This window comes from Fusarium poae, chromosome 1 (genome assembly GCF_019609905.1).
Source record: "Fusarium poae strain DAOMC 252244 chromosome 1, whole genome shotgun sequence".
In the NCBI taxonomy this organism is placed as follows: Eukaryota; Fungi; Ascomycota; class Sordariomycetes; order Hypocreales; family Nectriaceae; genus Fusarium; species Fusarium poae.
The window spans coordinates 4,943,956-4,969,109 of NC_058399.1; the positions used below are offsets into that span (position 1 = coordinate 4,943,956).

At 48.4% G+C, this 25,154-nt stretch overlaps 11 protein-coding genes across 11 annotated transcripts; 4 read left to right on the forward strand and 7 right to left on the reverse strand.

The window, feature by feature from the left end:
• Positions 1-2,449: 2,449 nt before the first annotated feature.
• FPOAC1_001596 (uncharacterized protein) lies at positions 2,450-4,243 on the forward strand (the record flags this gene model as incomplete). The annotated part of the gene is made up of 3 exons (XM_044846196.1): positions 2,450-2,540; positions 2,624-3,399; positions 3,458-4,243. 3 exons carry the CDS (start codon positions 2,450-2,452, stop codon positions 4,241-4,243), a joined length of 1,653 nt encoding a protein of 550 aa, XP_044712112.1.
• Positions 4,244-4,997: 754 nt separating this feature from the next.
• On the forward strand, positions 4,998-6,047 carry FPOAC1_001597 (uncharacterized protein; the record flags this gene model as incomplete). Its single annotated transcript, XM_044846197.1, has 3 exons — positions 4,998-5,255; positions 5,314-5,622; positions 5,673-6,047. The coding sequence occupies 3 exons, from the start codon at positions 4,998-5,000 to the stop codon at positions 6,045-6,047; spliced, it is 942 nt and encodes a 313-aa protein (XP_044712113.1).
• A 370-nt stretch (positions 6,048-6,417) lies between these two features.
• On the reverse strand, positions 6,418-7,827 carry ARO8 (Aromatic/aminoadipate aminotransferase 1; the record flags this gene model as incomplete). The annotated part of the gene is made up of 1 exon (XM_044846198.1): positions 6,418-7,827. One exon carries the CDS (start codon positions 7,825-7,827, stop codon positions 6,418-6,420), a length of 1,410 nt encoding a protein of 469 aa, XP_044712114.1.
• Positions 7,828-8,920: 1,093 nt separating this feature from the next.
• Positions 8,921-9,244, forward strand: FPOAC1_001599 (uncharacterized protein; the record flags this gene model as incomplete). Its single annotated transcript, XM_044846199.1, has 1 exon — positions 8,921-9,244. One exon carries the CDS (start codon positions 8,921-8,923, stop codon positions 9,242-9,244), a length of 324 nt encoding a protein of 107 aa, XP_044712115.1.
• Positions 9,245-9,700: 456 nt separating this feature from the next.
• Positions 9,701-13,174, reverse strand: FPOAC1_001600 (uncharacterized protein; the record flags this gene model as incomplete). Its single annotated transcript, XM_044846200.1, has 2 exons — positions 9,701-10,268; positions 10,320-13,174. 2 exons carry the CDS (start codon positions 13,172-13,174, stop codon positions 9,701-9,703), a joined length of 3,423 nt encoding a protein of 1,140 aa, XP_044712116.1.
• Positions 13,175-14,320: 1,146 nt separating this feature from the next.
• FPOAC1_001601 (uncharacterized protein) lies at positions 14,321-14,699 on the reverse strand (the record flags this gene model as incomplete). Its single annotated transcript, XM_044846201.1, has 2 exons — positions 14,321-14,503; positions 14,556-14,699. The coding sequence occupies 2 exons, from the start codon at positions 14,697-14,699 to the stop codon at positions 14,321-14,323; spliced, it is 327 nt and encodes a 108-aa protein (XP_044712117.1).
• A 981-nt stretch (positions 14,700-15,680) lies between these two features.
• Positions 15,681-16,595, forward strand: FPOAC1_001602 (uncharacterized protein; the record flags this gene model as incomplete). Its single annotated transcript, XM_044846202.1, has 1 exon — positions 15,681-16,595. One exon carries the CDS (start codon positions 15,681-15,683, stop codon positions 16,593-16,595), a length of 915 nt encoding a protein of 304 aa, XP_044712118.1.
• Positions 16,596-16,857: 262 nt separating this feature from the next.
• Positions 16,858-18,404, reverse strand: FPOAC1_001603 (uncharacterized protein; the record flags this gene model as incomplete). Its single annotated transcript, XM_044846203.1, has 6 exons — positions 16,858-17,610; positions 17,658-17,693; positions 17,752-17,853; positions 17,909-18,176; positions 18,241-18,305; positions 18,363-18,404. The coding sequence occupies 6 exons, from the start codon at positions 18,402-18,404 to the stop codon at positions 16,858-16,860; spliced, it is 1,266 nt and encodes a 421-aa protein (XP_044712119.1).
• A 1,674-nt stretch (positions 18,405-20,078) lies between these two features.
• On the reverse strand, positions 20,079-20,777 carry FPOAC1_001604 (uncharacterized protein; the record flags this gene model as incomplete). Its single annotated transcript, XM_044846204.1, has 4 exons — positions 20,079-20,342; positions 20,414-20,459; positions 20,515-20,547; positions 20,602-20,777. The coding sequence occupies 4 exons, from the start codon at positions 20,775-20,777 to the stop codon at positions 20,079-20,081; spliced, it is 519 nt and encodes a 172-aa protein (XP_044712120.1).
• A 619-nt stretch (positions 20,778-21,396) lies between these two features.
• FPOAC1_001605 (uncharacterized protein) lies at positions 21,397-22,317 on the reverse strand (the record flags this gene model as incomplete). The annotated part of the gene is made up of 1 exon (XM_044846205.1): positions 21,397-22,317. One exon carries the CDS (start codon positions 22,315-22,317, stop codon positions 21,397-21,399), a length of 921 nt encoding a protein of 306 aa, XP_044712121.1.
• A 976-nt stretch (positions 22,318-23,293) lies between these two features.
• On the reverse strand, positions 23,294-24,145 carry FPOAC1_001606 (uncharacterized protein; the record flags this gene model as incomplete). Its single annotated transcript, XM_044846206.1, has 2 exons — positions 23,294-23,954; positions 24,015-24,145. The coding sequence occupies 2 exons, from the start codon at positions 24,143-24,145 to the stop codon at positions 23,294-23,296; spliced, it is 792 nt and encodes a 263-aa protein (XP_044712122.1).
• Between the last annotated feature and the right edge of the window lie 1,009 nt (positions 24,146-25,154).

The following is a 25,154-nucleotide window of genomic DNA, read 5'->3' on the forward strand; positions in this document are numbered from 1 at the left end:
AGAGACACCAAAGCAGGTTGACAGAATTATCTGGTGTGGCAGTAGCGCTGATGTGATCGACAATTCTTTCAGTAATTGCTCTTTCAGTGTGGTAAACTGGCTTTGGTGTCTCTATTTTATTGTGACCCACCTGCCCTGCTACCTGATGGCATTACCAGGTTCATGGTTCATCCAAGGTCTGAGCCATCGATTCCCTCAATAGCTAGCAGGCAGTGAGTATCTTGCGGTCTTTGAATGGTTTGTTCTTGACAAGTCTTCTCCACGAGTCTCCATTTTTTATTCCCCAAACATCAGGGAAGCTGCTTGACACTACCTTTGGCAAAACAAAAATAGGTAAGATTTGCGAGTTTGTGGACAGGGCGGCATACATAGGTGGTAGGTAGCAAGATCGATGACCGTTTCTTCGATCTTGAAAAGTGTGACTTTGCTGGAAAACATTTCATGTTTGTATGCCAAGATTGCTATGGGTAAGATCCAACACTGATACCACAGGGTTCTGGGTATATGTTTGAGAGTTGACGTTACATGCTGTGCTCAGAGAGGAATGGCCCAGCTGGTGAGAGTTTATGAGACGGATGGCTTGCATTGAGGAATTTGCAGTAGGTCTCTTGGGATCAGCGCCAGAACAGTATAATTCAAGAATCTAACGTTGGCTTACTTGGTTTCCACGGAACCTTTACTTTGGCCATCGAGTATATGTGTGCCTTTGTTATAGCATAGTACAGTGGCCATCTCTTATAAGTTATACTCGACTTTTAATTACGTCGAGTCAAAGATTGCCAAAAGTACCTAGTTAGATGGATCATAAATTCCCCGACTTGACGGCCAGTCAAAGGGGCCTGACGACATATTAAACAGTCTCAAAGATCGAAAGAAAACATTAAAGACAACATACTGCCACATGTGGGATTTCTCCTTTGATGGCGTCCAGCATATTTCCATATAATTTTTTTTCATCGATCTGCAGTTGAATCGATCGATGAAAGGCGTTAATATCAACATGGTCTAGTTAGTTAAAGGGAGAAGAAGGCTGTGCCTGGCCGCCTGGATACCGGTTAACCCTTGTAGGTAACCCGAAATAAGCTCATATGTATCCGCTCAGGACAAACTATGGTTCTCTATCCGTATCACAACGATAATTTTGTCTTGATCAGGCCCGCTAAAAACCCAGTGACGTCAAAAGGTCATGGTTTATAGAAACCTGGGGTTGAGGTTGAGCGACATAAGTATGTAAGATTTCATCCACGAGATCGGCCGTGGGGAAGCTGAGAGGGTCTTTTGCAAAAACGGTCTGACGGTTTATCTTTTAGAGGTGAATTTCTATAGTTGATTGGTTAGTTGAGAGTACAGCGGATACTCAATGCAAGTTGAATCTTGGCATCAACAGCGACAGGGACTAAAGCGTAGTAATAGTACGTTTTTGACTGTCCGAGAGTCCGGTCAAGTTGACGGTATTACTGTATCATACTGTGTAGAGAAGTCGTGTTTTGCCAGTCATACAAGAGAACAATTGAACGACGAGTTGCTTTCATAATAATAGAATCTTTTGATTGATGTTGACAACTAATAAGAGACGGTAAAGTTGAGCCTCAGTTCTAGACCTAGATAGGCTATGCCAGTACTATTCCAAGACATTGGCAAGACGGGAAGGAACAGTATCGTGCACGAATATTCACATATCACGTGTGGAGCAACAACTTACTTTCTTCTATATCCAGGAACATTGAGAGTCTAGTTTATCCTGTCAATGAACATCATGCCCTGAAGAACCCTCACTTAAAGAATGCCGAATGCTATGACGTCGTATTCCCCACGCTCCAGCCTTCTCCAGGACCCCCCGATGTTTAGTTTACTTCCCCAACTCTCCACCTAATTTGGGCCCTGGGCCAGAGTTTACACTTCTCCACGATCCAAGTGTGGAGGATGACACTGTGTAAATCATGATAATTTCACAGAAAGCAATCATTCGCTGAGGAGGAACTTTTCCCGGCTATCTATTGTTCGTTCAGATCTTCAGAAGCGTTAAGGTACCAATAACACCCGTTCACTCTTAGAGATTTTCTACAACTTTTACCCTGGTACAGGGATCATGGACATGCCGATCATAGCCTCACAAGTGCAGAAGACAGAGAGTCAGTACATACCTTACTGCATGCACAGTATGGTCCTGTCCTTGGCCGATGGGTCCATCATAGACAGCCAAGACCGATGACCATGGATGTAACCAAGGTCCGTCTGAGAGACCAGCTTCGGTGGAGATGTCATGAGAGGCCCATTAGCAAGTCCTACATGACTCTGCGGTACAAAACGAGAACACCCTCGGTCTCTGTTTTCTTTATAAACCCAAATGGCTCCTCCTTGACTGCCCATGTTTACCGCATAAACTTCATTCGTTTGTCTCTCGGTGCAGAGTTTGGGTGTCAGCTTTCTGCTTTGACACACCTTCATCATGTTCAAAAAGTACTTTGGCCTTCAAGGCCAGTCCCTCAACTATGCTATCAGTGCTATCGCAGGAACTGATTTCCTGCTCTTTGGTTACGGTAAGATTGACCTTGGCACCTGCAAATAAAACAAAAGGTTGGATATGGGCTCTCCATTGAACCTGAACTAACAATTGCTGCAGACCAAGGTGTCATGGGCGGTATTCTAACAATGGCTCCGTTCATGGAACAGTTCCCTGATATGCATAGCGAGGATCCTAGCGTGTCCGCAGCGGTTCGAAAAGATCGCTCAAACTACCAAGGCATTGCTGTATCTTCTTACAACCTGGGCTGTTTCTTTGGCGCTATTATCACCATCTTCCTCGGAAACAAACTTGGCCGTAGAAAGATGATCATGCTTGGAACTACAATCATGGTTATTGGCGCCGCTCTTCAGGCCTCTGCATACTCTCTGGAACACTTCATCATCGGACGAATCATTACTGGCCTCGGCAACGGTGGTAACACCTCTACCGTCCCCATGTGGCAATCCGAAACCTGCTCGGCTCATAAGCGTGGTAAACTGGTCATGATCGAAGGTGCTCTGATCACGCTTGGTATCACTATTTCCTACTGGGTCGACTATGGCATGTACTTTGCGCAGGACACTTCTGCTTGTTGGCGATTCCCAATGGCTTTTCAAATCGTCTTCTGTCTCATTATCATGGCCTTTGTTATGAACCTGCCCGAATCTCCCCGCTGGCTTGTGCTTAAGGGTCGTGATGATGATGCCAAGGAAGTCATTGCTGCCATCGCTGGTCAGGATGTTCAGAGCAAGTACGTCGACAACGAGTTCCGGGCTATGAAGGATACTACCACAGAGATGAGCAAGGGCGCCTTCTCAGATTTGTTCTCTCGTAACCACAACAAGAACTTTCACCGTACTATCCTCGCCTTTGTCAACCAAATGTTCCAACAGGTAAGACAGCGAGCGTCCTTTAGTGCTGGGTCAAATTATGCTAATTTTGTAACAACAGATTTCTGGTATCAATCTAATCACTTACTATGCCGCTTCCATTTACTCCGGACTCGGCATGACGGGACATATGCCACTTCTCATGGCTGCTCTGAATGGTACCGAATACTTTTTGGCTTCTCTTCCTGCAATATGGCTAGTAGAGCGTGTTGGTCGACGAAAGCTCATGCTCTTTGGTGCAGCTGGGCAATGTGCATCCATGGCTATCCTCGCCGGTGTAGGCTCTAGCGACGCGAGGGCATGTCAGATTGTGGGCATCGTGTTCTTGTTTGTCTTTAACTCATTCTTCGCTGTTGGCTGGCTTGGAATGACGTGGCTATACCCAGCTGAGATTACACCTCTGCGAATCCGTGCTCCTGCCAACGCTCTATCGACTTCAAGTAATTGGATCTTCAACTGGTTGGTTGTCATGATCACTCCTCCAGCATTTGAGAACATTGGATCCAACACGTACATCATATTCGCCGTCATCAACGCCATCATGGTCCCCTCGGTTTACTTCTTCTTCCCAGAGACAGCATATCGATCCTTGGAGGAAATGGATACCATCTTCCAAAAGGTGGAGCATGGGTTGAAAGGCGCTCTCGGCGTTGTTAAGCAGGCCAAGATCGAGCCTAGAAGATACGATAACAACGGAAACCTTTTGATAGCTGTCGAAGAAGTGGATGACAAGGCTCATGTTGAGCACCGAAGTGGACGTGGAAGCTCGAGTGGACAAAGTGGCGAGCATAACAACGCCGCCATTTTCACGTCGCACGATGAGGAAAACCAGCGCCGTGAAGCTTGAAGAGATGTTATTGGTTAAATGTGGTCTTCTTTTGGAGGAGTTGTCATTAGTAGTTTAAGATGGATGAAAGATGGCAATGAGGCTGAGTATACTAGAACTGACATCATGCTTGATGCTTCATATACTATACCATAGATACCCGTTTCGATAGAAGAAGTCTGTCTGCATAATGAAGCCCCATGAATAAAGAATTGGATTTCTTAGTTAACTGCATGTTTCAACAAGCCATTGAAAATGGCATATTTCCTAAAGCGATGCCTAATACGTCCTGGAAGAAAGAGTTGGCGGATTGGTTCATGTATCATAAGCCAACATCTGAGACGTGTTTCAGCTCTGAATATGACCGGTAACAACTCTAACTATAGCAGCTGATACCCACTAAACAGCTTTACAGCTTTGCTCTATTGGTTCCTCTTGAGCTACCCCGCCATTGTTGACATGCTTGTCCTCCCAGACATGAAGCAACCACGGATCTTAGACAAGACCGCATTAAGTATCAAACTACAGGGGATAAGAGGCTATCAGCTTTGCGAGGTCCTATTTAACCTCTTTGATCACTTTTCTTCTAAATTACTTATTTAGTGCTCTTCCATCCTTTGTCCCCCTCCTCCTCCTCATCCTCCTCCACTTGAACGGACCCTTCCAAACCCCACTTCAGCATCCCGCCCGCCACGACGTTACCTCACCTTTCTACCTCCAACTCCCTTCACTTACTCAAAGTCTTAAACATTTCTTATACATAAAATCCTTCACAATGGTCGACCGTCCTAACAAGCCTTCGGCACTCGCCTCAACTCCCGCAGCTCCTCCCCAAGCTGTTGCCGACATTACTCACGACAACTCCCGCGTCAAGGCCGTTCTTCCCTCGGGCGAGAGTGTCGAGGTCCTCCTTCATGGCGCTACCGTAATCAGCTGGAAGGATGCTTCGGGGGCCGAGAAGCTCTGGGTCAGCGAGACTGCTGCTCTCGATGGCAGTGCCCCTGTTCGAGGAGGTATTCCCATCGTCTTCCCTGTATGACTCCCTCCAAACCACAACCTCCCATTGCTGTCTCTAATCCAAATTTCTGCAGGTCTTTGGTACCGCTCCCGACCACGAACCCGTAGCCAAGCTTCCCCAGCACGGATTTGCTCGCAACTCACGATGGGAGTTCCTCGGAAAGTCCACCAGCGAGGGCTCCAGCTCTAGCGTCAAGCTCGACTTTGGCCTGTCCTCTGAGAGCATCAGCGACGACTTCAAGGCACTCTGGCCCTACAAGTTTGCTCTTATCTACAGTGTTTCTCTCGACAGCGAGAGCCTCGGCACCACAATCGTTATCACCAACGACGGCGAGGATGCATTTGACTTCCAGACTCTTCTTCACACTTACTTCAAGATTAGTGTATGTTTATACTCGTCCATGTTGAATGACCGCGAACTAACTATCCCAAGGATATTGCCTCTACAGAGGTCACCGGTCTCGAGGACTCTGTCTACTTCTCCAAGGTTTCCAGCTCAGAAGCCACTCAATCCGGCGCCATCACCTTTTCTGGTGAGACTGACTCCGTTTACACGCCCGCCAACGGTCCCAAGCACCCCGTCGTCATCTCCGAGTCCGGCAGCCCCCGCTACCGTATCGTCCGTGACAACCTCGACCAGGTCGTTGTTTGGAACCCCTGGGTCGACAAGTCCGCTGGCATCAAGGACTTTTCTCCCAAGGACGGTTGGAAGAACATGCTGTGTGTTGAGCCTGGTTCCGTCAAGGGCTGGCAGAAGCTGGAGAAGGGCGACGCTTTCGAGGCAGCGCAAACCATCACACTGGCTTGATGGTGCGACAGTCCTGTAAAGAGCGGCGGGGGAGCGATCAAATTCAAGATATGACAGTTTTTACGTAACGACGACACAATAATTTCAGATGGACATGATATCTACATCTATTTTGACAACTGAACAGACAGCAGTACCAAATATTAAGTCCATATCTATGCTTAGAGCTGAGTGAGAAGCAAGCAATGCATTGAATAAATAAAGGACATCAATACATTGTGCCCAACACTGTTCATGAATGAATTACTACTCGTATTCACATCTGGTTTTTGTCAATCTTATCTTGGTGCTCAACGCCATATATGCTATTCTTTTTGTTGGATATACCCGTTTTCATCCTCTGAAACTTTTACAAATCTCACTCTCCCATTCAAACTGCCTTTTCTTCTCTGGAGAAATGATCCGCCACCAAGAAAGCCAGCTCGAGAGCTTGTTTCTCATTGAGTCTCGGGTCGCAGAAACTAGTGTAGTTCGTCGACAAATCATCCTCACCCAAGTCCTCGCTGCCACCCAAACACTCTGTAACAGCATCACCAGTGAGCTCAAGGTGCATACCGCCAAGATTGCTGCCCTGCTCCTTGTGAATACGCAGTGTCTCTTGAAGCTCACGGTAGATATCGCCGAAACGACGTGTCTTGATGCCTGTGGGTGTGGACAGTGTGTTGCCGTGCATGGGGTCACATTGCCAGACCACAGTGCGGCGGTACTCTGAGTCTTCGACGGCACGAATATGCGTAGGTAGGAGATCGCCCACTTTGGCGGCGCCGTAACGCGTGATAAGAGTGATTTTGCCGGGCTCGCAAGATGGGTTTAGGGTGCGGAGGAGAGAGAGGAGGTCTGAGGCCGGTGTTGTAGGACCGACCTTGATACCAATGGGGTTGGCAATGCCTCGGAAGAATTCAACGTGGGCATGGTCAATCTGGCGTGTGCGATCACCGATCCAGATAAAGTGCGCAGAGGTATCATAATATTCTTTATTCTCACCGTCACCACTGGGGGCCGTGGGGCTTACGGTCCGGGCAGCAGGCTTGTCAAGCAGACGGGTTAAAGGCTGCTCATAATCAAGCAGGAGACCCTCGTGGCTGGTGAAGAGCTCAACAGAGTCCAGCTCGCCAGGTCGAGCGTTAATGACTTGGAGGAAACGCAGTGTCTGCTGAATGCTCGAAGCAATAGTTGAGTACTTCTCCTTGAGCTCCGGGTCCCGCACATGGCCGAGGCCCCAGTCAAGCGGCCGGTGGAGATCAGCGATACCCGAGGCGAGGGCGGCACGGATGTAGTTCAGGGTCGCAGCAGAGTGGTGGTAGGCCTTGACAAGGCGGTTGGGATCAATCTCGCGATCCTCAAGACGAAAGCCGTTGATGATGTCGCCCTTGAAACTGGGAACTTCCTTTCCTTCAACTATCTCAGTAGGACTCGATCGCGGCTTCGCATACTGTCCAGCCATTCGACCAATGCGCACGACTCGCTTGTTGGTTCCCCAGATGAGAACGACACTCATTTGTAGCAGCAGCTTGATCTTGCTCTCGATAGGGCCCTGGCGGCAGTAGTCAAAGAGCTCTGCGCAGTCGCCGCCCTGGAGAAGAAAGGCGTTGCCTTGTGCGACATCCCGAAGATGAGCCTTCAAAGCAATGATTTCATTGGGATGCACCAGAGGAGGAAGGTCTGTGAGTTCCTGGACCGCTTTAGCGAGAGGCTCCGGGTCAGGGTAATTGGGGGATTGCTTGATGGGCTTTGAGCGCCAAGAGGAGGGATCCCAGGCGGCGGAGGAGGGTGAAGCCATATTGAAAGCTGGGTTGTGCGTGTAAGAGTGGAATGAGATTCCAAATTCAACGAGTAGAACCACACAAAGGTGACAAACTCAAATAACCAGACTTGATCAATCCGGTTCTCCTGGGACACTCTCGAGTTAGTTGAAAAAGTGGTGGAGGATTTGAATTGAATTGGTGTTGGAGAAATGAGTCACAGTGAACAAAGAAAGATGCTCAAGATGCAGCAGACCCCGGAAAATGAAGTTGGACGACAAGGCCAATTAACAAAGAAATGTGGCGTAACCGAATAAAAACTCGGTCATTTTATTTCCACACATTGATTGGATTTATTATGTGGCGTCAACAAACATGGACGAATAATGCTCAAAAGGATAAATGGAAAATACACTACAGCCTGATATGAACCATTCATAACACGTTTAATGATTTTTATTGAGACTGAATAGAGATAAAGCATGGTTTTTGAAGCCGAATCGAGATATTGGCTTGTACAATAGATGCCCTGTAAGTTTGGGATTTCTTGACTAATGTCTAAGACACTTCAGTAAAATTGCTTAAATATTCTGCTAATTTAAGAGATAGATATTTAGATATCTATTTTTTATTAAAAAATAGGTAATTTCTTTTTTTCCTGCTTTTTTTCTGCTTTAAAAGGCCTCTTTTATAAGAAATACTGTAAATTGTTGAAATTTCAAGGCGTTATAAGACAGAAGTAGCTTAGTCCTAAACATACAGGGGGTCGATTGTATATTCACAGTACTTGTACCTACCTGTACAGCAGACCCCAGCTTTGGACTCCAGATACCCATTAGAGCACGAAAGTGCCTAGGTAGGTTTTAGTACTACCTTAGTAGGTAAATAATGAGAGGTGAAATTCCATAGCCTATGGATGGCATCCAACATATCCAGAGCTTCCTCATACCTCGTTCTCCCATTCTTCTCCCACCTAGAACTGCCCCTCCAAACCCCACCATAGCTTCCATTGCCTCCACTATAATTCCAATAACCTGAAGCCAAGCTACTAAGCTTCACCTTGACCTTTTACTTCACTATTACTTCTATCTAAATCCAGACTGCCACAAACAAAAACACAACAGAAGCAAAATGACCGACGAAACCCCTTCCCAGACAGCAAAGTCTGCCGAGGACCGCAAAGCCGCCTCTGCCCTTGAGAACCTCGACGCTGCCGACTCTCCTTCGACACCACAAAACGTTGACGCCGACGCGGCCAACAAAGCCATCAAGAGTCTTGGCGGCGCCAGCAAGGCCTCAGCCGCTGCCGCCTCCAACAAGAACGTCAAAGTTGATGCTGCCGACGTCGCTCTTCTCGTCGAGGAGCTCGAATTGCCCAGGCCAAAGGCTACCGAGCTGCTAAAGAGCAATGAGGGTGATGCTGTCAAGGCTATGAGGGCGTTTGTCAAGGCTTAAAGACAATGCCACAACAAGCCGTCACGGTTTCGTCTATCTCTGCCAAGAGCTGGTGGGAAAATGGTGCGACAATTAGAAAAAGGCCTTCATGGTTCTGGAGTTTAGCGAGCATGTAGCAAGACATATTACCAACGATATGAGACACTACCAACTTCAAATCTACCCGTCTCGAGCCTTCTACAGTCACACAAGCACGAGTCGGAAATTTCGCAAATCAATCATCATACTGAATTCTTAGTGTACCAGCTCCCCAAATATGTGTACAACTATCCAGTCAATGCCATTCCACCAAACGCCTAGTCGGAGGTCCTGTCTGTTCCCGTGGTATCCCCTCCTATGGCAAAATGAGTGATTGTTACCAGCCATGCCGTGTGACAGCAAAATCTAATGAACCCATAAACTCCGGATCAAAACCTGTCCATGTACAATTATTCCGCCTTGACCATATTCGATCTATTACTGCCAGGTCCTTGCTAAAGGACTACCGATCTTGGGGGCAAACTGCAGACTCTTGCGTCGTGCAGCCATGAGTCGCATAAGAACACCATCATCCTTGGTCTGGCTGAGAAGTCCAACACCCATTTCACGGATGGACTTCTTTGGGGGGCACGTTCGCATCAGGAGAGCATCCTTCGTAGGTGACTCGTCCAGATCGTCATCGTCATCATCATCAGCGGAAGCCGACTCAAGATCGAGATTGGCTGCGTATCGTGCAATAGCCTCTGGAGCAGGTGTCTTGGGGACAGGTGTAAGAATAGCTTCAGACCATTCAAAGTCCTCCATCTCCTCGTCTTCGTCTTGCTCCGAGGGAGTGTACATCCATTGTGTACTCTGGCGACGATTGCTTGGGGTAGAAGGAGTAGTACGAGAGCCTCCCTTGGTAGGGCTAGTGACAAGAGTGCCGTTCATGTTGGCCAAAGCCTTGGGCTCCATACTCTTGCGACGGCGAGCTCCACCGCGGGGGATATTACTTGTGTCAATCTTGTAGGGGCTTTCCTCGACCCAGTCGTTCAAACGCTCGCAACTAGCACATGTTAGCTCTGGTCATCAAAATTAAAGAATATGTTTAACTTACTCAAGCACCCAACTAACCCCAACACACTGAACGACTCCGTTGCTTTCTCGGACCTTTTCCAGTGTGCGTTTGCTGCCATCCTTGAAAACAACATGTGTGATTCCAACCTTGGTTGAAGTCATATCGTTTTCAGAACCACTAGGGTTCCAGCTCCATGACTTCATGCACTTGGCGCCCATCTGACTGAGCAAATCCACAAAGATGCTACTAGCATCAGCTCCTTCGCTGGTATATACATCGACAAAGACGACAGCACCTCGAAGAATGGCTGGGTTCAGATCGCGACGGGGTGTTCGCGCAGGTGTTCCCAGTGAAGACCAAAGGTCTGACTTTGAGGGAGTGGCTGGAGGGGGGGTTGAGGGACTCTCAGGAATGGTAGCGGGCATGCTCTTCCTTCCTTTGGGAGAATATGGGAGTGCACTTGAGTTCCTTGTTGATCCGGAGGGACGCTTTGGTGGGACGCGCGAGGCGCTGAAGCTACGTTTCTTAAGAGGGGATGGTGAGGAGTCGTCCGCAGGCTTTAATGGTACCTTGGTAGTGGTATTGAAGGTCTTCATAACAGGGCGAACAGGGGTTGTGGGGACCATTGAGGAAGGAATCTCGTTCTCGTCGCCATACTCCTGGCTAGCCTCAGAGAGTGTATCGTCAAACGCATTAGTGTTGACAACCTCGTCAATGACGTCGGGCTCCATCAGAGACATCTCGTTGGCCTCCTGAGCCAGTTCAACGTCTTCCTCGGTGACATCCATGTCGTCGAAATCGGGATCAACAATCTCTGCAGTGTTATCCGCCTGTAGATCTTCCATGCCTGCTCGGACAGTCATTTCATCATCAAAGAAATGAGTCGAGGCTGGCGAATCCATAGACTTGGGGGTAGCAACGCGTTCGGAAAGCACACCGGCCTTGTTCTCTCCAGAAGTCAGAGGTGCTATTTTGACTGGAGTGCTAGCCTTCCAAGAACCCAGACGATCGGCAAGAGCGCTGAATCCGCCTATAGAAGCTCGAGAGGTCTTCGGTGTCTTGCGAACAAATGGTGTTGGAGTGACAGGCACTGTGTTGGTAGGTGCAGCGTCCTCGTCGTCTGATTCCGAATCTGTATCGTGAGGTTCTAGATCCTTTTCTCGAAGCTGGTACATGGGATTCTGTTCCTGCACGGGAGAGTGTGTGGGGGCATCGCTTTCGGATTCGGTCTCTTGGAGAGTGTCTGCCTTGACAACCTGCTCGTCGGCAGCATCCTCATCGACAACCATGCTGTCCTCCTCGTCTTCGGTAAGATCAGCCGCATCTGTAGTTGATTCGGGTTCGACAAGAGCCTCCTCCTGAACGTCTTCGACAATCTCTGGCTTGACCTGGGGCTCTTCCGCGTCTTCGGTCTCCTCTCGAGGCTGATTGACAATACCCATATCCTTCTTCCAGGCAGGATCAGCATGACGGGGGAGGACAGCAGATAGACGACCGGGGAACTCCAAGTTTTCCAATGGCTGGTCGAAGACGTCTGCCTCGACTGTGTCGAGATCCAACTCGGCTTGCTCCTCCGACATGAGCTTATCAGAAGGTCGGATGGAGGGAGCACGAGAAGGAGTGCCAAGAACCAAAGGCTTCATGATTGGTGGTTCGCCAAGGGCACGAACATCTTGAGGTCGAGGTTCTGTAACTGGTTTCAGCCCAGGCATGGCCCGTTTAGGTGGTGAAAGGAGAAGAGAGGCCTTCATTGCTGATTGGGATTGCTGAGGCTGTAAGGAAACTCCAAAGTTCAACCCCTTGATGGGTGACTGGGGCCTCTTGGCCGCAGACTGAAGTAGGGAGTTCTTGGAAGAAAATTCATCTTCAGCCTGGTTGTCGCCTTCCTGTGACTTCTTCATAGTCGATCCAGGGAGAGCAATAGGACCAATGCGGCGAGCTGGTGATCTCAAGGTGTCCTTGTCGGGTGAAGCAGGTTGCCTCTTGGCAGGAGATCTCAACATGTGCGCGCCGAGGCTAGGAGGGTTGCTAATGCTTTCCGGAGCACTTATCGACTCGGTGGGTTCTTCGTTGTGCTCCGGTTGGGTCTTGAGAGTGTTGGTAGGGGGCTTGATCGGGCTCTTCATCATGGGTTTGACAGGTGGCATGTCACCAGCAAGTTCATCCTCGGATTCGTCGTCCTTCGAGACAGGTATCTGGGTAATCTTCTTAGGACTTAATGGTTTATTGTCTGTCGACTCAGCGGATCTTACCGCCGCTCTGGTTGTTCGACTTCCAGCTGCTCCTCCACGCTTGGCCGGCCGGCCTCTGATTCCAGTTCGAGCAGGCTCCTTTGCCTCGACGGCAGGCTCGATATTCTCCTTATCAGGCTCTTGGAACTTGACAGATTTCTTCAGAGGAGGCTTGGCCAATGTTGTTGGCTTCGTGGCTGTCGATGATGTTGTAGTGCGGGTGCGTATTGTGGTAGCCTTCTTAAGTGGCGCTGGGGCAGGTTCCTCAGTAGCAACTACTTTCCTTGGCCGTCCTCGCATAGGTTTGGCAGTGGCGGCGGCGGTGGTGGTCGACTTGGGAGCTTCGGTAGCAGTCTTCTTTACTATACGACCCCGTGTGGGCTTTGCAGGCGCTTCAAGTTCAGCTTCAGGCTCTTCAACATCCCCAGCTTTCCTTGGTCGACCACGCGTTCTTCTAACAACGGCAACTTCGCGCTGCTGCTCCTCATCTTCGTCATTTTCATCTGCTCTTGTCTTTCTCTTGGCGGCTGTGCTCTTGGTGCCCGCTGTTGCAGTGCTTCTCGCCCTTGCAGCAGCTGTGACAATCTTTGTGGTTTTCACGGAGGGCTCTGTGGCCTTGGCAGCGGCTCTGGCCCGTGTCATTCTCTTGGGTGGTGAATCCATGATTGTGGATTTTTGCTGTGTTTGTTGTATGGTTAGTATAAAGAAGGTGGGAAAGAATTAATGTCAGGATCAAATCATCATGCACGATGAAATTGTTGATTTCAAGTTGGTGTCTGTTTCTGGCCGAAGGGTCTTATGTCTATGTCCGTGTTTGGTGCCGTTGCTGGGCAACGGCTCGCTTCAACCAGCATGGATGCAGATCGTAGCTGCCAACCGTGAATGACCGCCCCGCAACCGGGACTATATCCCCTGTCAACAACGCGTACTAAACATATGTTTTGCAGGGTAGCGTGCTGCCAGATGATAATACGGAATATTTCTTTTTTACCTGCAGCGCGAGTAGAATGTTTCACTTGGCTGCTGTTTATCTATCCAGTAGTGTTTCCTAATGATTCATATATCAAATATGGGCAAAACAATTACCTGCAAATGAAGATGAGCTTATACCAATTCCTCTTTCAGCCATTGCATCATCAAGGTTTCTCCAAGTTAGACATCAAAAGCTACTAGACATGAAAACGGAGAACGATGGGCACTAATTACCAATGAGAGAAGATGGATCAAGCCGTTTGAACTCAATTGCATGCTCAAATGCGTGCACAGAACACGGGGAAACATGGCCTGGAAGCTTTTCGATGCGAAAAATCAACAGTATGGGGACTAGGTACTCCGTAGGTAGTTTGAGATAGTGTACTGAGTAAACTGCCTCATTAATTTCGTCTCTTGGTCTCAGGAGTTAAAGCTGCAAAAGCCCCTTTCCCCAAAACTACCATCCAACAAGTCAGGCTAATTACTATCAAGCAAATTTGTACATCACCACTCAAATGCTTCTCAACCAGACCCATCGGCTTTGAAAAATTGCATGTCTTCTTTCCAGTCCGTATTTGTTTTCAGGCCGAGATGACAGTAAATCGATAGGCTCGGCAAAGTAACACGGAAATAAATTGGCCGTTGGAACCAGAGTCAACCTAGTCGTCATCCCCACTGTGGTATCCCAATTTCGCCCTAACACCAGGCTGTACCGCCTCGTCAAATAACATTAAAATCCAAAACTAAAGAAACGTAGTATCAAATATGTCAGGCGTGCCGAAAGCCACTGCTCGTTTGCAAACTCGCACAACAAGGGGAGTAATCGCCCGCCCCATCTTAGCCGTATCGCATAGGCTGTTGCCCTTGGGGTGCGCCTTGAGGAGGTCCCCATTGCTGCTGTGGTGGTCCTCCGCCGTTGGCCATAGCCTTGACATCGGGGCGATTCTCTAGCGGTTGATGGAAGTTGCAGATTCGGCATGCGACATCGGTATAGCCGGAGATGGACAAAGGAATAAGCGGCTGCAATAGCTGTTAGCTGACTGAAGGAAGAGTTAGAGGAGATCAGTCCTACAATCCAGCAGAATGTAAACCAAGGATTGCTCTTTTGGACATGCGCAGCCATGTTACCACAGTGGTGACATTGGCATACCATTCCCTCATAGCCTGGGACTTCCTTGCGGAAGGTGTGCTCGCCGCACACGAAGAAGAAGAACATTGTTTGAAGAGGTTCTTGAGCGGAGAGTGTTTGCGATGAGTGTGCTATTGGCGGGTATTTGTCTCAATTAAGTACGGTGTTGTGTGTGTGTGTTTGTGTCGAAACGAAGTTGATCGTCGCTGGCCCAGGAGTTGAGGTGGCGCGTCGTCGTCGTTAATTAGGCGGCGCAGTTCTTGGCAAGCTTAAGTTGTGGTCACAGGTCGGTCAGGTGTCAGTGTAGTTGGTAGGTATATAAGTGAGTTGAAGCTGTATCTATCTCGGTGCTGGAAATGACTCAAGAATATGTGAATGCGATATACCAAAACCAAGGGTATTTCCTGAAAATACAGAGAGTGGAGATAATGTCGTTGTACTGCTGAAAGTGACAAGAGTCGATGCTGATGCTGATAGAGTCAGGCACAGGAACAAGGTGATGACGAACGGTAGGGGCGCTTTCTTAGTGAAAAGGCTCCAGCTGCACGGACCACAGCTTCTTACAACTGAGTTTCTGTCTCTGCAGGTCATATCTAGGTATATCCGACAAGTACTAAGAAAAGGAAAGCTGGATGAGAGATGAACTGATATTTCTTAACATACCTAGGTACCTCTAAGAATTACCAACCGAATACACAATTTTGTCTATTTTACTTGTACATTTTCCTAAGTTGTTATATCAACATTTGCAATTGACGAGCCAATCATGCCTGAGGGCGCAGAGTTATGCGTCATGGTACTGTCTCTACAGTACTAAGTTAATTCGTGGGGAAACTTTAACAACTTAGCAGAAAAAAAAAGCCAGCTTCCAACCATCACCACCAGCATCATTTTCGCATCGCCTACAACAACAGCTACAACTCTCGCGCAGTTACCCTTTCCTCGTGGATCCCAGTAAAATCCCCAGGCCTCGACAATACATTTTCGAATTCTCCCCTCATAAACAGATAATGCTCTACTAGGACCATAGCGAAACCTTTGAACAAAGCCCCAACTGCGCTGCCAGCCATGCTTTACGACCTCAACATCGCCTGGTCGCCTTCCATGACCGAGGAACAGCTTCTACAAACCCTCACTCTATCTTCATCTCTCGGATACTCAACCGTCGCTCTCAATCACACGCTCACGCTCCCGTTCGCTCCCAACCACACCGCGCCATTCCCGTCGATTTCATCATCGCCAACCTCAAAGCTTCCAAATGTCCTCCACCGCGCGACCCTTCCTCTATCAGACCCTTCGGCCAATAATTACCGAATTCCGTTCCTCACTTCCACATACGACATCATCGCCGCCCGTCCGCTCACGGACAAGGCCTTTCAAAACGCCTGCCTAACGCTTGACGTACCCATAATATCGGTGGACTTTACAAAGTATTTGGAGTTCCACTTCAAACCGAAACCATGCATGGCGGCTGTTTCGCGGGGTATTCGCTTTGAGGTCTGTTACAGCCAAGCTCTGACCGCCGATGCTCGAGGGCGTGCAAACTTCATCTCAAACGTCACAGGTCTCATCCGGGCCACACGTGGTAGAGGCATAATACTCAGCAGCGAAGCAAAGGATGCGCTTTCACTGAGGGCGCCCGCGGATGTGGTCAATCTACTGAGCGTATGGGGCTTGGGCAGCGAAAAGGGCATGCAAGGTCTTGGTGAGATACCGCGTTCTATCGTTGTAAACGAAGGCATCAAGAGGAACGGTTTCAGGGGTGTTATTAACATCGTCGAAGTTGCCGAACAAGAAAAAGGGTCAAACGATAATGCGGATGGCAAAAACACAGGGAACGATTCCGGAAAGAAGAACAAAAACAAGGGACTGAATCAGAATCAAAAGCGCAAGAAGGGCGAGGATGACAATCAGCAAATCAGTAAACGACAGGCCAAAAAGATGAAGCTGGCCCAGAGAAATGCAACAACGGAGAAGAAGTGAGAAGTTTGGAATGAGCATTTCGATATTCGGACTTGATCGAGTACAAGAGCCATGGCATCATGATACCCACACAATAGACAGATGCAAAATAAAACAAAATCATTGATCTGCTCTGGAGACTTGCTCACATGTATTATAAGACTACCTAGCTACAATATTACGAGCACGAGTGCTCTTCTCTTCGAAAGAAACCCAGAGTCTACCTCAAACACTACATCTTACAATCCCCGAATTTAACGCAATCCAGTCAAATGCCACATTCTCACGGGGCACCTGTGGCACGAGCCTTGAGAGGTCCTGCTCCCCCACCCAAGTTGCCCAAGTCGAGGACGCTGCTAAGCTTTGACGGGTCGGAGAGGTCGATGGGAGATCGGGTCTGTGAAGGAGCATTTCCAACATTGGCGGTTGTGGGTCTGGTTCCGTCTAGGACAGGTGCAGCGATAGCTCCTGTAGTGTCAGGTCCCACGTTGCCGAGATCCATCGAAGGAGACATGGTAGGGGTGGCGCCCTCAGATTCCTCCTGGGTAGGCGTCGGTTCCGTAGTAGGCTCTGCTTGGCTGGAGGTGGCTTCAGCTTCGGGCTCTTCAACGGCTGTAGTAGAGGGCTGGGTCGTAGTCTCTTCGATAGCAGTGGTAGAAGGCTGTGCTACAGGTGCCTCGGTAGCCACGGTGGAAGGCTGTGACACAGGCTCGTTGACAGCACTGGTAGAGGGCTGTGCCACGGGCTCCTCGGCAGCGGTAGTAGGAGGCGCTGGGGCAGGCTGTTCGACAGGTTGTTCAACGGGGCTGGTGGAAGGCCCAGTCGCAGGTGCTTCGAGGGCACTGGTAGGGAGCTTGGGAGTGATACTCTGGGTTATGATAGGCCCAACAACGGCATAGGGGTCTGATGCAAGTGTCGTCCTCGGTAGAGAGCTTTCGGGAATCGGGATCGTGGTGACGCCTGGTCCTGGGACTTGTCCAACAGGGGCGCTGGGTTCCTGAGGGGCCTGCACGGTGTGGATGATAGTAATCGGCTCCTTTACTGATTTAGTACGTGGTCATTTTAGGGATCACAACGACTTACGGGTCCTTCTCCAGGGACAGTTATAGTAACAGGAGCCTTTGGCGAGTTAGTGCCTAATGCCAATTGAAGATGGAAACAAAGCTTGAGAACTTACTGGTGCTTCTCCAGGGATGTGCACTGTCTCGGTGATGACCTGGTTAACGGTGACGGGCTCGACCTCGATGATAGTAATAGGCTCCTTGATGGTGACAGCAGGCTATAGAGCAGTCAGCGGGCGAGTTCTGGTATATCCTAGATTTGAACAAACTTACAGGAGCCGGAGCCACCTCGGTGACAATCTGAACGTCGACCTGAGTAACGTATTGAGTCTCAACCTGAACCTGGGTAACAAACTGAGTCTCGACTTGGTTGATAACCTCGGTCTTGGTCTCGTAGACAGTCACCGGCTCTGCGTTGATGGTAACAGTAACAGGCTCAGCAGCGACCGGGGCCACGGCTGCAGGAGTCTGCAGAATGGTCCTGAGCTGTGTCATGGTCACCCTTTCCGTGGTGGTTTCGGTGATATAAGACAGCCTCAGTCTGAAGACATGTTAGTAAGTGTCGATGCCGTCTCTTGGAATTCCCGTAGACTTGCCCTTCAAACTTGGCTGCGTTGACAGCTCCCTCAATCTCTTGCCTCTTCTTCATCCTCCCATGTCTTCCCGCGGCCTACTTTGTGGTCAATATTGGTTTTGTCGTGTTTTGGTATAAGTCGAGTCCACCTACCTGCGCAACATGGGCGGCAGTAAGCCAGTACAGCAACTTCATGATGCTTTCTCAACTCTCTCTCCCAATAAACTATTGATTCCTTTCGTGATCTGATGTAAAAAAGAGCGGTATAACACAACAGTCCAGCCGTTGGTGACAGAGTTTTCGGTTTTGTGGTGAATGAGCGACAGATGTACCGAGATGGTATTAAGAAAAGGTGCCTCAACCAACAAAATTGGTCAAGTTAAGAAGTAATAGCTGCACAGGGCAGAGCAAGAATTGAAGGCGTGACAGCGAACCAACCAGTGAAAGAGCGAGCGATTGATTGATTGACTGGACGTCACGAGAAAGAAACAACAAGAAGAACACAACGCATAGTAGAAACAGAATCAGATCAGAGAAGGGACGAGAGGAGGGGGGGGAGGACAATGGGATGATACTAGTTTATTCGCTATAGGTAGTGTAATAACTGAGGAAGCTCAACGTGCCGCACGCCGCCGTTCACACCGTTAGAGGCGAGGCATGGCAGGCCAGGTGATAATGCAAGGCACAGCCGTTTGAACAGGGGCTCATTCTGGTGCATTTCGATTCCAGAATCTGAGGCTCAAACGGAGACTGCGACGATTGAGGTTAGGATGTGCTAGGGGTGTAAGTTTTGGAGACTCACTATTGTAGGTTAAGAAACAGGGAACAGGGGTTGGAAAGTGGTTCCTGAGACGTTATGGCGACTATCCATACTCTGTAGGGAACATAACATCTTCAAAAAGTGATGAGCCTTGCTAGTAGATAACTTTAATTCAAAGGTATAAGAAGGCATCCGGTCAGCAACATCTTGGCAATTCAATAACTCACCTCAATCTCGATATTTTATACACACGTATATCCTGGACCTTGGCAAGTCTGGGGATGTCTTCCTAACCTATGGCAATATATTACCTATTAGCTAAAAAGGAGGCTAATACGGGCACCATGGTTTGACAGGACTTGGCAAAGACAAGACACGGTCATTGAGTTTTGTTTAGCGCTGTTGCTGCACATAATCACATCTGAAAAGGCCATCTTGGCGACCAAAGAGGCAAACGAAAGCACACGATAATCGGTCTATTCCGTTGGGTCATGGCCTCGAAATTGAAGAAAAAAGGACGATTTGAATTGGCCGACGGGGAAAAGAGAGAAAGAGAGAAAAGACGCCCAGAATTCTCCGTCAATAGCGAGACGTAACTGAAGCACCCCTTGTTCATCCGAGGTTTCGGAAGGGGCCGACTCCGCTCCTTTGAGTGTTTTGCCCGATGCGCCAAGAACCTTGAGTCTCTGCCTTTTGATTAGAAATTCAGGTCATTTAATAAATGTCATTGTTTCGGATTAACAAGAGTTTCTAAATCATGACGAGGAATAAGGCTGAGTCTGAAAGGCACTTGGACTGTATATGCATGCACGTAGTATAGATTGACAACCAACTTGGTTCTACAAGGGTATTTATCGCCGTAGTAAATACTACGCCAGGCTAAAAGAATTTCCAGTATCAGAACATATGTGGTCCCATGGTTAAAGAAACAAGAAACTAGACGACTCGGATCATTGTTTCAAAAGAGACTCCAAATCATCCTTCGCAGCTTCATTCGTCCTAGTCGTATATTGCGCCTAATCCCCCATGATATAACTCCTGGAATACAAACTACCTTTGATCACTCAAGGGCATGCATTCATGCGTCAACACCAAAAACCAAGACTCCATCAGTTTTCACCCCCATTCACCTCGACAGAACTCGAGCCAGTCTGTTCGCTGGGAGGCACGTTGCATCCGGCGCTTCCCACCAAATCTCCAGGCTGGTCCAGCTCCTCCTGGGTTGAACCGTAATCCGTATATCCCGATTCCTCCGAATGAGTTTCAGAACCCTCGGGGATAGGTACCATGGCCGTCTTGGTCCAGATGTGCACCGCACGTTTCCAGTCCAATCCGTCGAGACAGCCTCCCTTGACGGATATAACATTCTTGGACTGTGGGCATGATGAGTTTGAGTTTCGGTCAAAGTAAGAGGGTACGAGCGAGGGGACTGTTTGTCACTTACAGGAGTTGAGTGGATGAGACGCGTTCCACATTTGCGACAGAAGTAACTATTCAGGCAATAGTAAGCGGTCAAGTCATAATTAGAGGACTTAAGAAACATACCAGTAGAGTTGATGTCCCGAAGCCGTGGGTCGACTAGATGCCAGTTAGTGACAGCTGTTCGTTTGACCTGATAGCCATTTCCCCTACCTATACACGCTTAAAAGATCCGTATCAGGCAGCTCGAAGCGAGGAAAGATGGCCGAAGTGCCAAAAGCTGAACCCGTTTGTCGTCTACAAGCATCGCAGTGACAAATGTAGAGAGCAAGAGGTTGAGGCAGGGGAGTTTTAAAAGTCACGGAACCACATTGACACCGAGCCTCCATGATTGCTGTAGAGAAACAAGAAAGACTTTTGAGAGTTGTCGTTATTTGTGAGCCGATTATTGTTCCAGAAATGACATTCCTTGTCTATTCGTACAAGGTGGAGGGAAAGGTGCTTTGTGAAGGCGGGGTTGAATCATCAATCACCAATTAAGTAACCATACACACATTTGATGTTGAACAACAGCAACGAGATAACAATTCTGGAGAATCAAACTTTTAAGAGAGAAAAGAAACAAGTTATCGCTAACCAATCCCCGTTATCGCTAAAAACCAAGAGAAAAAGAGAGCTAATTAACTTGACTCCGCGTTTGACGTGACTCATGCGGCACAGTTTGGCGAGAGTCGCGCGAAGTCACATGGCATTGAATTATCCCGACCAAGATGCATGCTTACTATACACAGTATGATAGACTAGATAGATAGTAGATAAGTAGTAATAAAATAAGGTCATTCTTTTCTTCTTATGGGCATTCATCACTCTCATAATTCATATTCTCAATCTTGCAGTGCGCCAAAGAACCTTCCTCCGGTATTATACAAATAGGTACTCAAGATATCCATCCGACTCATCCTATATCTCCATGAAAAGAGTCACCATATCTTGGTGATACGCCAATAACTATTGCCTCTGCTTAGTAGGCACTTCCACCGTAGACTCTTCCGTCGTAGTGTTCGCAGTAGTACCAGCTTCTGCCTCACGGTTCCTCCATCTAATGTCAGTCTTGATCCACTCCATCTTCTCCTGTGACTTTTCAGTACACACGACCACAACATTTTTCAACTCTCCCTCTCTCAACTCTCTCTGCAGCGTCTCGCACCACATGAGTTTATCTGCATCACTCATCTCCCTCGCAACAACCTCCATTTCAACCCTCTCCAGCCTCTTCATATATCCAAGTCCCTCGCCGACCCATTGCCGTGCCGCTTCCGCTCTGCGCTCCACTCCGCCTCCGTACGCCGGCCCGGTCACGACCGAGGTGCTCGCCCCAAGAACCATTTTCATCCGCAGTCCTCGGACACCTGGTGCCCATTCCCGGCATAGAGCACGCCATTCCTCGCGGCCTGCGCCTCCAACCACCACGTCTCTTGCAAGAACTTCTAGTCTTACGTAGCGTAGGGCAGCACGTTGCCAAGGAGCGAGGGCTCGGGTGAAGGCGCGTGCTGCCCAGAGTCCCGAAGCGAACCAATTGACAAAAACGAACTCATTCCGTTCAAAAGGTATAAGACGAGCTTCGCTGTAGATTTGTCTACTAGTGCGTAAAATATTTGTGGGCAGGCCTGAAAGAGGCCGGTATGGTGAGAGCAGTCCTTGGTCTGGTTCTGTGTGGCTTTTTGATGCAGCGCTCCCAGACTCAGCTTTCAAACCAACGGGCTGTAGAATGTATTGGCAGTGAACTGGAGTCGGATACCATGGCGCGAGCTGCGCATGGCGAACAGGGCACATAAGATGAAGCCAATGGTAGATATGAAGTCGAATCTCGGGCGGCAGTGTCATGAATGTGACTTTGTTCTCGGGTTTCACAAGCATCGAGTCTGACATGATGCGCGGTATTTCATCGTGGCTCGATACAATATCAATACGTGGTGCCAAGGATTGCGATGTGCTGTTGTATGAACTCGGGTGCATGCCAGCGCCATGGCAGCACAATTGATATGAAGATATCATGATGGATCACCCACTGGGTAGACGGTAACAGTTGAGTGACTTGATTGAAGAAGAAAGAAAGAAAGAAAGAATATAAACTTTGTTCAAGCTTCTGTTCAAAGCTGTATAAGTAGGGAGGTAAGCGGCCATGCATGGCGTGCTGTCTGTCTTGGAAGCTGCCAGAAAAGCAAGTCTGCATCGTCTGCATAATTTGCCGTATTATTTTCTTCACATCCCCCGCCTGTCAGTCCCGTGAGCACTAATACCCAACGTTGGCATCCCAGCCATGATCTAAACGCGGGGAACGGAAGCTTTGGCGTACCACGGACGTTTGAGTGACGACATTGGGAGGCCATGACGACGAATGGCATTGAATAACGACCTCCGATCAGCATATCGGTCTTGGCGGAGGAAAGCTTCGTGTTGAAGCTAAGAGATGGTCGAGGAAGAAGGATTGTAAGTTAGCTTACAATATCAAATTGCTATCTCGGGCTTGCTGCTTCGGATTTCCAAGGGAGCTAGCTATAAGTCATGATGGGCGTAGTTGATACTTCATACAAGTCGGACATAGACTGGTGCACATGGCATAGTCGCGATAAACCCGGGCGCATCGCCTCATTGAAATATTTCCATCAATTCTCGTCAATAAGCGCGACAGATATCACGAGTCATGCCAATCCATCGACTAAATAATGCTTTTACCATTGCTTTAGACCTACACATTCGTCAGCTTACCTCGCAATTATCTGGGTATCAAAACCAAACCACTCACTCACTGCAAACCATTCCCAAACGCCTCCATCCAAATCAGTCTAGTAAAAAGGCTACAACGCATCAGAACGCTTAATACCAAGAGCAACTTGCACCACGTTTATAAAGAAGCAGAGTCCTGCTGCATCTGCGGTGGCGGCTGAATGGTAGATGGTATGCCAACACCTTGAAGTCCCTTGTAGACGTAGATGCCCTTAAAGGTATCTTCCTTGCGTTCATACTCGACATTGCGCGGAACCTCAAAGTCTCCTCTTGCCGCAAACCAGAGCAATGTCTCTGGCTCGGGTCCTCTGACTTGCACTGGGGCCGCAGCTGGCTGTTCCTCTTCCTCTTCCTCTTCTTCGTCATCCTCATCATCATCATCATCGTCCTCGATCCCTTTCCGTAGACCAGTGCGCACGTTCTCGGTTCCGTTTGCGCGCTCCTCCGCTGTATACGGATCATTATTCTCGTTGGCAGCAAAATAACCGATCCGGTCTGAAAGCCAGGCCCGCAGTTCCTTCCATATGTTTTCTAAAGATTCCAGACCAGCTGGTGTGGCGAGACGAGATGTTTCGAGACCTTGGCTGACGAGTTCCTCGATGTCGGGTTCGAGCTTCTTGCGGAGGAGCTGGAGGAGGACGTTTTCGTGGACGCGGCCAGGATAGTTCGTCGAAGGATGAATGGCCATACGGTTGAAGAGGTCTGCATTTTCGTTTGTGCTCTCGAGAAGGGATCTGAGGTTCTTCTGTAGAATTTTTGCCGACGCTTGGATTGATTTTCTGATGAACCAGGTCAGCTACTGCGATTCGACGGCGCATATGCGGTGAAGGACAACATACGGCGGTGGTAGGGGGTTACTCTTGAGAAGATCTTGTCTGAAGCTCTGGACACTACTGGATAGCTGTGCTACCTTACTCAGTGTCTGTTCAAGAGCCTTGAGCTCGTCGTCTTCCAGGTTGAGGGTGGCCATGATGATAGTTTTCAGGTAGTAGAGTGCAATGCTGATCGCTGGGTCTTTTGGTAATTGACCTTCTGCAGCTTATAAATAGAACTGAAATGATATAACAAGCAGTTATTTCTTCTAGTTGGATAATTGTTTGGATAAAGGAAATTTAGTTGCGGCGCGGGGCATTTCAGAGTTTCCAGATCAAAGCGCGTTATCGCGTAGAATGACCGACGCCAGTGTCGGGTAGGTATAAACCATAACTACCTACTAATCAACAGCATAAATATCAAAAGTCCTCGAAATCTAGCACACCATACTAGTAACCAATGGTTAAGTAATAATTACTTTCTCAATGTGATTGAGATATACCTTTGGCTGGTCGGTAATGTCGAAGTTGAGAATATCCATACTCTCCATCACTTACAGACTTTGTGTAACTCTTGCTTCTGCCTCAACACCTGCTACAAGAATATCAAAACAAGCCGAAATCCTTCTCTATCACCACCCTCTTGAAACCTCTAAAATAACGCCTAACTCGCACACGGATGCCTAGACCCTGAGTAGAGCGGGCCTTCTCTCCACTCACCCCAGATTCTCAACGTCATGGCTCCCTTTGCGACATATACGCCAAAATCACACAATCTGCGCTTATAATGAGGAATTCTTACATGCCGGAGCGACGTTCCTATGAAATTCGAGCGATCGACCGCTTCGGGCCCGGAAGATGACACAGCCGATCTTCCAGAGTGGTGCCATATGTGTTATGCAAGGTACTTATTGATGTTGAAAATTGATATTGGTTTGTCAAAGCCAATGCATTGCCGCTTATCCTAAATTGGGATGATGACATGGGATCTTGGATAGGTAATAACAATCACGACTGTTATCATCCCTTGGTTTGATACTCAGCTACAATATCCAGACCGTCTGGCTTGTTAATGTAGACTTTCTGCAAAGCTTATAGTTGGCGAGACACTGTCAATCCTGCCGAAAAAAGAGTAAACAAAGTGTGTGTGTGATAATCAATAGATTT